Source organism: Lonchura striata, chromosome 4, assembly GCF_050655825.1.
Source record: "Lonchura striata isolate lonStrDom1 chromosome 4, ASM5065582v1, whole genome shotgun sequence".
Taxonomy (NCBI): domain Eukaryota; kingdom Metazoa; phylum Chordata; class Aves; order Passeriformes; family Estrildidae; genus Lonchura; species Lonchura striata.
In genome coordinates, this window is record NC_140706.1 from 23730811 (window position 1) to 23744485 (window position 13675).

Here is a 13675-nt window from a genome sequence, read left to right on the forward strand (position 1 = left end):
GGCTGCCAGAGGGACCAAATTCTGACCACGTGTCTTCTGAGACCACTGTAAAAGATACCACTCTGTTAGCTGAGGAACAGCAGCTGGCCACCCTGAGATCCTTGCCACTGCAGTGTGACCCATTTGCATGACCTATTTAGTTCTGCCAAGTTGTAAGGAGCTGGGCAGGCACATTAAATGTGTCTTTTTAGTCACCTATTTAAAATTAGGATGATTTTTATATCTTGCTACTTGTAAACCTGTTTTTTCTGCTTTCTTCAGTTTCTTCAGGAATGACAAAGAGTGGTGTTTTAGTTGACTACAAAAAATGCATAATTGCAGCTAACAGACACTGAACAATAACTCTTCTTCAAAGATAAAAGCAACATTTTCTGTGAACTGAAGAAATCAGGACCTGGTCAATGCAAGGTGCAGTAATCCTGAGAGAAATCTTTGCTAGGAGCTGGGTCTTAACTTTAAGACTCCTTTCTCCCTTTAGTGGCTTAGGAGTGCTTTTCTCCAGTGACTAAAGGAACTAACAAATGTGAACTTCATCTGTGCTACAGCAATCCAGGAAAAGTTTGGTTATGCAGTAGTATGAGATACATTTTTGGCTTGGGGTTAGACAACCTAGGCAGGTGTCCTTGAGTAAATACATCATTTTAAAGCATTTTCTTTGTTGGATTTTTCTTCAATCCTTTTAAACAAGTGCCATTTTTAGGACCACCGAGAAATAAAAATTATGAGATTTCTAGCAAAAGCAGAAGATTCTTTCAGGGTTCACTGATAGCATCTTTTTGGCACGTGTGGTTATTTGTACCCATACAAGATACCAGCTTTCTGAGGAATTGTTTCGGTGATAGTGTTAGTAACTGTTGGCAAGCATTATTCATATGGTGACCATCAAAATAAAAGCATATAGCCAAACAGGAGTCGGTGATGCTGTTTTTTTGAGACGTAGGAATTTGTTCATCAACAGAAGAACTGAGTTTCCAAACTATTTGGCTTCCAAATAACTGGTATTTTTGTTACTGCTTATCATAGGTCAGATGTGAACTTCTGGCATAAAGATGGGTGCAATTAGTTATCTTCACCATTCCTCCTTCTTTGATTGTTTTCTTAGTCTGTTGGGTTACTATGACTTCTATGTCCAGTACATTTTTTGTTAAATTTGGAAATACTGTTAGGAAATTTTTTTGATATATCAGATTTACACATTGCTTCACCAACCATTTGAGAGTGACCAGGACTGTCCTCCGTCAAAGATTAAACATAAGAGTTACTCATGATGCAGTTGGAAAAATTATAATGCAAACAGTAAGCCAGATGGAAAATTTTACAGGCATCTTTTCATGTCATGAATGATGCTGTCTCTCTGGGTTATGGGCTCTCTGCTCTCTCAACTGCTGCTCCTTCCCCCCCTGGCTCCCCTCCAAAGCTGTTAAGTTTCAGCCAGGGAAGAAAGGGAGATTTGAACTCCTCTGAACTTCCAAGTCTCTGTTTTCTGTGGTGTGGCTGGCGAGCTCTGTGTGCAAGAGTGTTGGCATGCCAAGAGCCGTGGCGATTAGCATGCTGCTTGCAGAACAAACAGGGCTGCTCCCCCCGAGCCCCAAAAAAGGCTGGAGCAGATGTGGGGAGAGCCCTGCTCACCAGTCCTGCTCTGTCATGCAGGGTGGGTAAAAGCTGAACACTTCCAAGCTCCTCTGCTTCCCAGTTTTTTGTGAAAACAGGTCTCCACCACATGCTGTGGTTCTGCTCCTCTGTAACTCTTCATGTGGCAGCTTAGCTTTAGGTTTGAGATGATTCCTCAAAAGATATCAAGCTGTACATTGGACAGTGGGCAGTATCTTTACTTGTCCACACATCTACCATTGCAGTTGCTGGTCTAGAAACATATATATCTAAAAACTTATTCTCTACTACTACAAGATTTATCCATGTAAAACATATTCACTGGTTCTGTAACAGGGGAGTGGTATATATGCATATGTATGAGTATTAAACCTGTATTAACTGTATATGCACACATGCAGATTCAATCTCCTTGGTGCAAATCAAAGTGTCATTTTTTGGACTTGATTTGAAAGAGACTTATATCAGTTTTTACTTAGCCTTTCTAAGTTATTGGCTTTCAATTCTTACACTTTGCAAAGAGTAAATCCTCCATAAGAACTGTTACAAAATTAGGTGTTGTTTCTTCTTAGAGACAGTGGCCATATGAAGTGTAGCTTCAAGGTTTTTATTTCATGAGAAAGCACCTTTCTCCTGTCTTCTGACTGGTTACATTTGGAGAGGCAAGACAACAGTTGTGTTAACTGGCTTGCTCATATCTGACATGCAAAGTGTTTTCTGAACAAATTGCTTGCTTAAATGGTGGCAGGCTTTTTAATACTACTCTTCCTGCTCTCTTCAAAAATCCTGCGTTTTCTATTCTGTAACATGCTGAGGTTGTTGGCAGCCTCCAGCTGGAAAAATCAGTGGCCTTTTTCAGTTAAAAAAGTTGCCACCATCTGTGTTTGAAAAGAAGAAAGTCAAGCTTGTAGTTGTATATCTTGGGGGAAAAAAAAAAAGAAAAGGAAAAAAGTTTCATACGTATCTGGTTTTCAAACAAAATCTACACTGACCTCTTAAATTATGTGACTGGAAATGTCTTTTGTTCTTCATTTAGCTACTGGTATGACTGTTCATGAGCAGTTACTGAATTAGGGAGAAATAGGTTTGGTATGATTTTTTTTTCAGTTAAGGAGAGCTTAACATGTTGAGATTTTATGCTTTTTGTCTCTTTTCAGGATAATATCATATTATTCTTAAGAGGCTGCAAAGAACTGGGACTTAAAGAATCTCAGCTTTTTGATCCTGGTGATCTGCAGGACACATCGAACAGAGTAACCGTCAAGTAAGTATAGCAGCAATTTGTGAGTAGCATGTTACAACCTCAGGTGCATGTGATGCAATAGTAAATATTTAAAAATTAGCAAAAAGATTACATAACTGTAATCAGTGTAAGGCAAATAGGAAGCAGAAATTTGGGAAACTATCAGTGCTGGGATGAATAGATTGTTCTATTCAACAGGTTTTTTTTCAGAGACATCAACCACAGCTCTGCAAAATAGGACAGCACTTGGAGAATGCTCTCAGGCCTATAGTGTGACTCTTGGGGATGACCTGTGCAGGTCTAGGAGATAGATTTGATGTTCCTTGTGGGTCCCTTCCAACTCAGTTTATTCTGTGATTTTGTAAAAATACTGTTTTAGTTAGGCAATGAGATTCTGAGGGACTTAGGGGTTTCCCTAATCTAAATTGATTGCATTCTTTTTTTGTCTGTCCAACTAATAAAATATTATAGTCTCGGGGAAAAGAAGTCACAGTTGTGTTATGTCAGATTAAAGTGTTCTGATGGTGAAATATAGGACATTTAGAGGCACTTCAGATTCTATGAGATGCAGGCATAGCATGGTCTCTTCACTTCCCTGCAAGAGCTATAGCTTGAGACACACAGTAATTGGACTGAGGAAGTCTGTGTGAACTGGAAATGCCACAATTTAGATAGTTTTTCACTAAAACCACACACCCACTACCACACAAATTGCATAGGCCCCCCACTTTTTAAAAGCAAAACCACCCCACACTCTCATAAAATTAACAAAATTTATAATTTGTGTTTCATAATTTCTAAATTAGTATGTAGAAGTTTTCCTGAAAGTTTTGGGTCTATCATGTCATATTACAGTTATAAAAGAAGTTACTGCTCCACAGACAAGCAAATGCTGCTGAGATGATTGAATGGTCTAATTTAGTTTGGCCAAAAAGATCACTAATGAAATCCTGATCAGACATCTCCACTTCAGAAAAATATATGGAAACAATTTACTAAATTTCAGTAGCTTTTTTTTTTTATTATTCCTTTCTGGCAATGGAAGCTGGGCAAGTTTTCATGGTTTCCCAGGCATTGTCTGGGAAAATTCAAAGGCTCTGAAAATCAAATTGGCCAGTGTCCTTGTTTTAAGGTATACCATTTTTTGCTCCTTCCCAAGTTTCTGACTTTAACATGAGGTTCTTCTTGCCTTCTGCATGGTAGTGAGTGGAGGCTATGTCGTGTATTTCTTCTAAATCTGGTAATACTTAATTAAATGAAACAGGTTCTTCATGATATCCTGTAAAATCATTATGATGATTGACTGGAGAGAGTTGCAAAACAATCCATAATCTTAATATAAAACCCTAATCTCCATATGAAACCAGAGAGGAAGAGTATTTTTGATAAAAACCTTCATCTTTTGGGGCTGAGGATGGATGCTTGGTGGAGGCAGGTTGAGAGACTTTGACAAGGGTGGAGCTCGAAGCAGAGCTGTTCACTATGACACCAAGTTAAACCTGGCATCATAAACCCCACAGAGCTGGCCTGCTCCTCCACTGCATATGAGGGCTTCAGAGAAAGAAGCTGTGGAAATGAGCCAAATGTTTTCCTAGCACTGTCCAAGTTCACACTGAGTAACTGAGTTGAGGTGTACAAGCCAAGTCCATGACTATTTTAGAGAAATATGTTGAAGGCTGTGTTCTGCTAGCTAGTTCCCAAAGCATGAAGGTGATTTTTTTACCTCTTTGAAGACTTTGGGGTATTTTTTTTAAACACGGTGAAAATATTATTTGTTCTGTGGTGAAGGATTACTGTGACATTATTGCACATGCTTAAGATAATGACACTTCAACGATTTTTTTTTCATATAGATGTTAATTGAGGCATGCATTAGATCTATTTTTTGGATCACTGCTTATAAAAGTTATGAGCTAATGCTGTAAGGAATTTTTTTGTGACTTGTTAAACAAGTCTCTTTTCCACTGTTATTTCACTAAGAAAAAAACCAGGACTGTTCTATTTTTCTTATTGTGTGGGTATTAGTGGACAAAATTCTGGCTTAAAAAAATGTTGTCAAAAATACTTTGATTGCCATTGCCTATATTTAGGCTTTTGTTGTTCTAACAGATTTGAATATATTTCTTTTCGGTTTTACTAGATAAACTTTAATGATGGAGTGGTCTTACTGTGAGACTAGAAGACAATTCCACTGTAAATAACAGGACACAATCTTTACTAAATCTCAAATACTCTTATGTAGGTTTTATGTATGTAGTGATACATTTTTCCTTCTTTTTTAATGCTTTCTTTGCTGAATTTTGAAATGTTCTTTATGTTTGCACAAATTTTGTACCTTGTTGTTTTTAACATAAAACTGCCACTCTTCCATGATTATAAGAGAAGAAAATAAATTGAGTAGGATGATGCCAATGTTCAGTCTGAGTGCTCAAGTATACATTTAAAAAATAAATGTTTTCCATGGCACATTCTGTTTTAAATGACAGGGTCTTTGTTGCTTCATCCATTCACTTTGTTCTTTGCAATGTTTGTTTCCACAGAAATACCTGCAATATTTCCTTAATGTGTGCTGATGCCTCTTATGCTTGTTCAGTTGCTTCCAGAATCTGTATGGGTTGCAGAGCAGAATCTGACTTTGATAACTGCAGAATGCATTTTAGCAGTGAGGTCTTCATTTTTAAGAAATCAGCAACTCTCTTTAAAGGAATTATTTTGGCATTGTCCTACTTTACTGTGGGAGCATTATAAACACATTTTCTTCTTGTACTTCCAGAATTCTAATTTAATGATTGAAATAATGGTGACAAAATACTCCCATGTTATGAATAAATGAATGTGTGAACTACATCTTCTTAGCTTTTATGTATTTCCAGACAGCAGAAGCATTCGGCAGGCTTGTGTTAGGGAAAATGTGATCTGCTGCATACAGCATCTTGGAAAGTATGTCTACTTTCTGATTTTCTTTTGTTTTTTTCTTTTTTTTTTTTTTTTTTAAATCTTTGTATGTGTTCGTGTGTGGAACCAGGAACATTGACTATAGTAGGAAGCTGAAAAATGTAAGTACATCATTTGGAGTTTCTCTTTTTGTCTGCTGTTATTGGCCTGATCATAAAACTGAGTACATAAGTATTGCTGAAAAATCTTCTGAATACAAGCCTAACTGGGTTCTGCTGGAAATTTAGGTAGAGCTGCTATGACAAAGCATCCTTACAATAGAAATAAAATGGAGAACATTTCTCTCTTCTTAGATAGTCCTAGGTGAATGATAAACAAAGTGATTTCTGTGCTGTCCAGTGTGGTATTTGCCGGGAACAGTCTGATTCAGCCACATTTTTGTAGCCCTTTACAAATATATAGGCATAGAGTACAGTTGCACAAAACATTTAAAATGAAGCAAAATGGCCAATAAAGTGGGATGCAAGGCCTTACTATGAGGTTTGCTAGCTTTCTTGTTGTTCTTCCAAATAAATTAGTGTTTCTTCAGAAAGACTACTTCCATTTAACTTCAGTTTCCTCTTAATCTAAACTAAGGGCAATGGTATTGGATCCTGTACTTGTTAACTAGAAAAGAAAATACCTAAACTTTGCTGGTCTCAGTTTAAAACCTGGGAAGCTGTCTGTCCTTAGTTGGCTGTAAAGTGGTATCATTTTTGTTTGGCTCACATCCCTATATCCTGGTAGGAAATGCCAAGACCTTATTTAATAACTTTGAAATCTAGTAATCTTAACTTCCATGACTGGAGGTTAAAAAAAAAAAAAAACCACAAACACCAAAACCACCCCTCCCCCAAATTGTTTCATCCTGTCTTTCCCATCATCAGTAGAGCAATATCTTCTGCACCCAGCACACAGATTTTTAGGGGAAGAATTCAGCTTTGGTATTTTAACACTCTTTATGGGCACTGGCTAAACATCTTTGTACAGATGTATTGCTTTAAAGGTGAAGTTTCAAAATTATACTCCAAAATGTGCTTGTAGGCAATATATGTTTTCCAGGTGCATGATCCTGCAGCCTCAGCTGGCAGCCAGCCGGAATTGTTTGCAAATGTGAAATTTGCTGCTTTCTTTTTTTTCCAAATAGAGAAAGGAAGAAGATAGAAAGTGATTAAATTCTAGCAGAAATACATTAAAATACCAAAAATACCATAACCTTCATCAATGTAATGAATGATTGAATGGCAAAATGAATTGGACAGTTTCCTGGTTGCTATAAATACTGTTATTTGCAAATTTTTTCATTTAACTTGAGAACATATACTGTAAGACTTTTTTGCATTAAATTTGTCAAGTGGTGTTGGTTGAAGGAAAACAGTTCAGATAAAGGTTATTTCAAGACAAAAAAAGTCAGGACTAGCAACACCAACCACCTCCTTTCATTCAGCACAGTAGTATTGATTTGGATGTGATTTTTTTAAAAAGAGAAATTTTTTAAACTCCATTAAAAATATTACTCATTTATTTCATGACATGTATGCTACTTTTAAACTGAAGAAAAATATAAACTTTATTTATAGATAAAATACATATTTTACATTATGTACCACAGTTGTTTTTAAACAGAAGATCTGTATAATGCTGTATCCTTTTCTGTCAGGGCCTCAGCTGCAGTGAACATTACTGAAATTTTGAACATTACACTTAAATGAAAAATGGGGATGCTAGTGCAAGTTGATAAGAAAAGTCTAGCATGTGCTGAGGAGGAATGTGGATGCATGTTTTAGGGAAGAAGAGTCCAAGAAATATCTTGTTCCCAGTGGAACAGACCCCTTGTTTGGGATTTCTGCTAGTCTTCTTTCTTTTAGTTCAATATATAACATTAAGTATATTGCCCTGTCCTATCAAAACATAAAATACTGTATTTCACTTTATGAATCTTTCTTTGAAATAGTTAATGGAAACTATTATTTACTATTGGTTGCATCTCTTATCCACATCAAAATATTTTCTGTTCATTCTGCAGTTAAATACTTTGCAATGTCATGGAATATGCCAAAATAATGAGCATTAAATGAGAAAAAGCCCTAAGTTCTAGGGTCATGGTTTGTCATTTTTAACCACTACAAAACACTGAATTGAATTGCCTTTGATGAGCAGTTTCCAGTCCAAATAGCTGCTGCACAGGTATTATTAAAGACATTGCTCTAAGTGGAGACATATGTGGGTGCAGAAGAGGCCTTTCCTTGCATGGTATAAATGTCAGCATTTTTGGATGTATTGGATTTGACCATCCTAAGCATCTTAATTTTTCATTTTCTAAAACAAGTGCAACACCAGCAGTGTCAGGTCAGTTATCTTTGCTACTTGCAAGAGCAATTCTTGGACTTTTTATGGAGAGATACCAAGTCAGAACTTGAATGAAACCACTAACTTTTATGCTGTAATCTGATAGAAGTGACAAGATTCTTATGGCTTTTGATTAATCTTGGGCTAAAATATTCTTAAAGTAGCAGAAGCCTGGAAATAAATGTTCCTATGTCATCTGGTTACTTACATTAAGATGATTAAAAATGGGACTCCTTTTTCTGTCCTTGAAATAGACACAGTTTTAAGATACTTTTAGGCAGGCAGAGATTCTAGGTACTTTGCTTATTACCTTGGTCTGAATGGTTTTCATTAATAACTACTAATATTTGTAGTCTTTAGTGATTTTTTGATATTGAATTTAGAAACAAATATATTTATGTATGTCTTCTAGAAGTTTAAAATTTCTTTGTCTAGTTTTTCTACTCAGATCTATCTTTTCTGTTTATTTCTCCAGGCAACATAACACTTTTATTATACTTATTAAAAATACCAGGGAGATAATATGTTATGTTACTTTTTTTTTGACTGTTTAAACTTTCATAGTTGCCTGATGTATTTATGTTTAACATTTGACAGACACTTCTCTTTCTGTTCTGATTTATAAAAAAATCTTGTGCTGCTGTGCAGTTTAGAATAAATGAGGGATGTTGCAGGGAAGTAAATTTAGCTACAGGATTGTGTAGATGGCTGAAATTAATTCTTATTAACTTCTGCAGGTATTAGTCACCATTTATTGGCTAGGGAAAGCAGCAAACAGCTGCACATCATATAGTGGATCAACCCTGAACCTGAAGGAGTTTGAAGGCTTCCTGGCACAAATGAGAAAGGTACTTTTTTGTTATGTTTTGGGAATGGAAATTTACTTCAGATTATTACTCTGATAAACTGTTTCTTTCTAAATATGAGAGAAGGGGGGGGCTGGAGTGCAAATTTCTTAGTAAACCTCTACTTGCATCAAAAATGTTTCTGATTCTATCAAACTGAAAACCACTTTGGCAGCCAGTTTTGTGGTGGCATCAGTGATGCAGCAAGTGATGTCAAATAGGGCTTTAGATTTGTCATGTGGCTTTTTCATCTTAATTTCCATGTGTTTTGGTTTGAATTATTTTCATTTATGACACTAAGTTTCAGCTAAAAGAGCTGAGATTCAAAAGTAACATGGTAGGACTCACAAGAACATAGTCTTTTTCTTCTTTAAAACATTCATCTCATGGGTAGCTTTTTTGGTTTTGTGTTGCAATATAAAACATCAAACCAAAGGATATAAATAAAGTTGAAGTGGAAGAAAAGGATATATTTCACCAAAGACGTAGTTAGGATAAATCTGGTTTTGCTAAGCTCTAAATTCTGTCTGAAATAATATTTGGTGGTTTATGACGAGCTGATTTCTGTTGGAAGAGAAAAGTTGTGATTGCTGTAGGGTGGTTTGAGGATTTTTGGTTGAGCATTCTAGCATGTCCTGAACCTCTACATCAGACACTTAACCTCATGGTTAATACTAATGTTTAGCATTGATAACCAAACCTGCCTTTCTTTGGGATGGAAGGGGCACAGAGCAGGTGTGGAAGATTGGCAGCACCCTGTTGCTCAAGAAAGGGTGTGCAGATATGTTCTGCAGTCCACAAAGAGCCTCGTGCCTGCTGTTCCCTCCCCACCTCATGTAACAGCCCTGTCATCACAGGCAGTAGGATTTGGGGACCATGGGAGACTCTCTGGACTTAAATTCTCCTTCAGCTCTGCTGCTGCAACTGTGCCAGCTGCAGGTCTTCATTCTGGGATCTCACAAGGCACCACTGCAGAGGAAGAAATGCTTGTCTGACTGATAGCAGCTCCTACACCCTGGTGTGACCAGAGAACCTTAACTAGATGGCTAAAATTCCTGTTTATGAGCCCACTTCTTCTGAACAAGCAGGTGAAAATGGAGAGGAAAAGAGAACATCCTGCTTCCCTGGAGAAGTTTATTTTAGTCTTCATTTTAATATCGTGTGCTTACCACTTGGGACTTTGGGACTCATGAGTGATATGACTGAGCCCGAAAAACAAAAAGATGAAGTTAGTAGTTGAGTTGTTACAACCAGGAGATGTGGGGAAGGAGGAGTTCTCACTCCAAAGGGTCTGAAAGATGAAACAAACCCAAAAAAGGGAGCTAACACAGAAAAATTGTCAAAGTGCAAGTAGCTACAATGTTAGTACTGCATGGTATCATGATCTATTTTTTAATGTTTTAATCGTACACCACGAGGCTTCTCTTTTTCCAGGGGATATTTACCCATGAAACTAATCATCAGAGCATTTTGGAGGTCTTATCTTGAACCCTTTTGTGGAATGAAATAGGCTAAGGGCAAAAGGAAATGTTCTCCAGGGACCTGGTGGTCGTGAAGCACTTGGCTGGGCATTGCAGAGTGCTGCAAATTAAGGATATAAGCAAGAGGCTGGTACTTGATTTGTTGCAAATGTTGGAGCTGAAAGCAGAGTAGAGGTCTCATAACAGCTGAAAGCTATATATGCCTGTAATGCATAAACAGAGCATTTTGCAGTCCTGAGAAATCTTATTTAGGGTGATGCTGCTGTGAGGCTGCTGGTGACTTCTTTTATCATGTCCCTTCTCTTGTATCCCTGCAGTATTTCCCGCTGGCAATTGTTGGTTTGTATGTTACTGCATTTGAAGAGGATTTGGTTGTAAAATAAAACATGTTAATCATGCTGTGCAACACTCTATGTTCTTTATAGCTGAGCTCAAGTGATGAAAAGACACTTTATCACATTCTCTACTGGCATTTTTTCCACAGAATTTAATAACTAAATCGACCATAAATTCAGTGTGTTTTAGTTTTTCTGTTGTAAATCCTCTCTGCCCTCCTTTTTTAATAAAATCAAAGGACAGCTCTGATGTAAGTTGTCTCAGACTCATCTTTTTCTACTTCTCATGCTGAAGGGGATATTAATTTCTAATTTTATTCATGCTACTCTGTTTTTAATTTCATTAACTATTTGAGTACTCATTCTTCTTTACTTTTAAAATAGAAATTCCCAATGACAAAATGTCAATTGCTTTTTGATTATATTCAGTGGGTGGAACTTCCTGAACAAATGCGTCTTGTATTTGGCAATCACACTTTTAACTGCCACTCTGTGACATACTGTGTTTTTAATTAGATAATACGAAAGACTAATACACTGTTGTGTGTCATGCTGTGGTGTTATCAGTCCCACAGATAAGCACATTGCCACTGATAACATTTGGGAGATGACGTTTGTTCAAGGCAGGACAAGTCCCCGTCTGTGTGACGGCTTTGTGTTGCAAGAGTGTCTTTGCCAAGGGGAAAGCTGTAAAGAACATGTTTACAGAAGTCTAGGATCCTGTCCTGGTGCCTGACTTCTAATTCCTAGTGAGTAGCATGCAAAATTAACATAAACAGGCCATTGAAAGTAGGTTCTGCAGAACTCATTAGTTCACAATTGGACTGCTTTCAAACTCTGGGAGATAGTGAATGCGGGATGGGGCTTTTTGCCCAGTTGAAGTCCCTGTAGCTGCTGAGCAATTCTGTGTCATTCAAATACAGTAATTTAGGAAAATGGAAGTGTGCCTAAGGATTGAGAATAGCTCATTGGTATGAGGGGATGAGTGGATTTAAGGAATTTGGATTTTAAAAAATTCTTGGATTGTGTCACAAACGGGATTTTGATAGGATTTGTAGATTTGTTCTTGGCTGTGTGTAAATCATCCAGATTTCAGGCTTTTTTGTTGTCTATTGTTTCTACCAGTATTTTAATTCACTAAGCAGAATTGGGAAAGGAAATTACATAGGATTCCTTACAACTTTTTTAGATGTGTTTTATCTGGTTTTAGAATATATTTTCACTTCTATTTACTGTGAGCTTATTTAATGGCATTACCACAGTTTAGCTTGGCCTTAGGTGACCTTTGCTGCTGGCCTTAATGTGGTATTTTGGCAGATTAGTAGTGAGTGGCACTAATTAGGCCTTCTTCCTGAAAAGTTTGCGGGGCACTTGGTCTGATGTCTCAGTCCTGCTTCAAGCCTCCCCCTTGTTCAGCAGGGGAGTGTTGTATTACTGTAGGGCTCTCCACTCTCCATCACTTTTCTGGCAAACCTGCTTTTTTGTGGAGGTGGCCCACCATAGCATACTGTGATAGTCCTGATTGATCTTCTCATCAGTAATACTAGTTATGGGTAAAACTTCAGCAGTCAGCTCTGCTCAATATAGCCATTGTGCTTCAGCTACTGGTAAGCAGGGGGTGCTTCTTAATTAGGAATTAATATTCAAATGCTTCTGGGAAAAAAAAAAATCACATTCCAGCATCTTTGGGTCACAAAATGTCAGTCTGATAATGGCACTCACATCTCTGACTTTACTTACTGTCGGGGGAGAAAAAACAGATTTATCTCTGAACAAACTTAGTTATTTTTGTTTTTTCTCTGTCTGCATGATTGTAATTAATATTAAGACACTCTCTAAAACAAGGAATTTATTATAATGCAAGGGTGAGGATGGCTTCTATTGACCTTTCCCTCTGCTGGAGTTTCAGTGTTTTAGTATGTGCTGCTTGCACTGGAAAGAATTTATAATCACAGGGCTGTCAAAGACAACCATTGTTCTCCCTGCTCTGAACATGTGGGTCAGCTACAAGTGCTTTCATATCCCCCAGAGCCAGGAGCTGGCAAAGAGTAAAGAGCACAACTGAATTCTTCTGAGGCATCGGGAAAAGCATTTTGCATATTTTTCATTGCTGATTGCTTGAGAAAGACATCCCTCTTTCATAACAGGAATTTCTCTTCAAGGTAGACGGAGGCTGGGGCACACTGCTTTATTATTTTGCCGAGCTGAAGCAGCAACAGCAAATGCTGTCTGCTGGGGTCCTGGCCAGATACAATAGACGGGCAAGGAGAGGCGGGGGGACCTTTTGGAAAGCAGCAAACTTAAATCTGATGCAGGCACGATGTTAAAATTGTAGTGCCTTTGCCTGTGCTATGGACTGTGGACGACAAGTCAAGTTTCAGGTTACTTTCACTTTTGATCAGTTTATTAACTGGTCTGCTGGAACTTTTTCTCAGTTCATTGTACTAATCTAATGAGAGTAGTTTCTTCTTAAAGAGCATAAAACTAGTTTATTGCGAGCTTGCACTTTGTTTTGGAGGGAAGAAGGGACAAAAACCAAGGAAACCCTTTTTTGGGGAGAGTTTTGGTATTTGGGAAGATGCTTTGTTTTTTGATGTGTAATGCATCTCACGAGTATGTCAGTGCCTTCTTTATGAAGAGGTTCCTGCTGTATTTCCATGTAGGAAACGGAGGATATTGAGAGCCCCAAGCGCAGCATTCGTGACAGCGGCTATATAGACTGCTGGGACTCTGAACGCAGTGATTCCCTCTCCCCGCCTCGCCACGGCAGAGATGATTCCTTTGACAGTCTGGACTCCTTTGGCTCCCGCTCGCAGCAGACACCGTCTCCAGATGTAGTGCTCAGAGGGAGTAGTGATGGTGAGTACCAGTCACAGT

The 13675-nt window shown here is 37.8% G+C and overlaps 1 protein-coding gene across 10 annotated transcripts in view; it reads left to right on the plus strand.

Moving 5' to 3' along the window:
* LIMCH1 (LIM and calponin homology domains 1) overlaps nucleotides 1-13675 on the plus strand; it is a 173337-nt gene that overhangs the window by 97182 nt on the left and 62480 nt on the right. For 7 of the 10 annotated variants that reach the window (XM_085577833.1, XM_085577826.1, XM_085577825.1 and 4 more), the window contains 4 exons: nucleotides 2769-2875; nucleotides 5880-5910; nucleotides 8875-8985; nucleotides 13462-13657. In XM_085577833.1, the coding sequence (XP_085433959.1) occupies nucleotides 2769-2875; nucleotides 5880-5910; nucleotides 8875-8985; nucleotides 13462-13657 (445 nt within the window). Of the gene's footprint in view, nucleotides 1-2768; nucleotides 2876-5879; nucleotides 5911-8874; nucleotides 8986-10647; nucleotides 11548-12455; nucleotides 12961-13004; nucleotides 13180-13461; nucleotides 13658-13675 lie in introns of those variants that run through there. The other 3 variants (XM_085577832.1, XM_085577831.1, XM_085577829.1) reach the window with 3 other exon arrangements.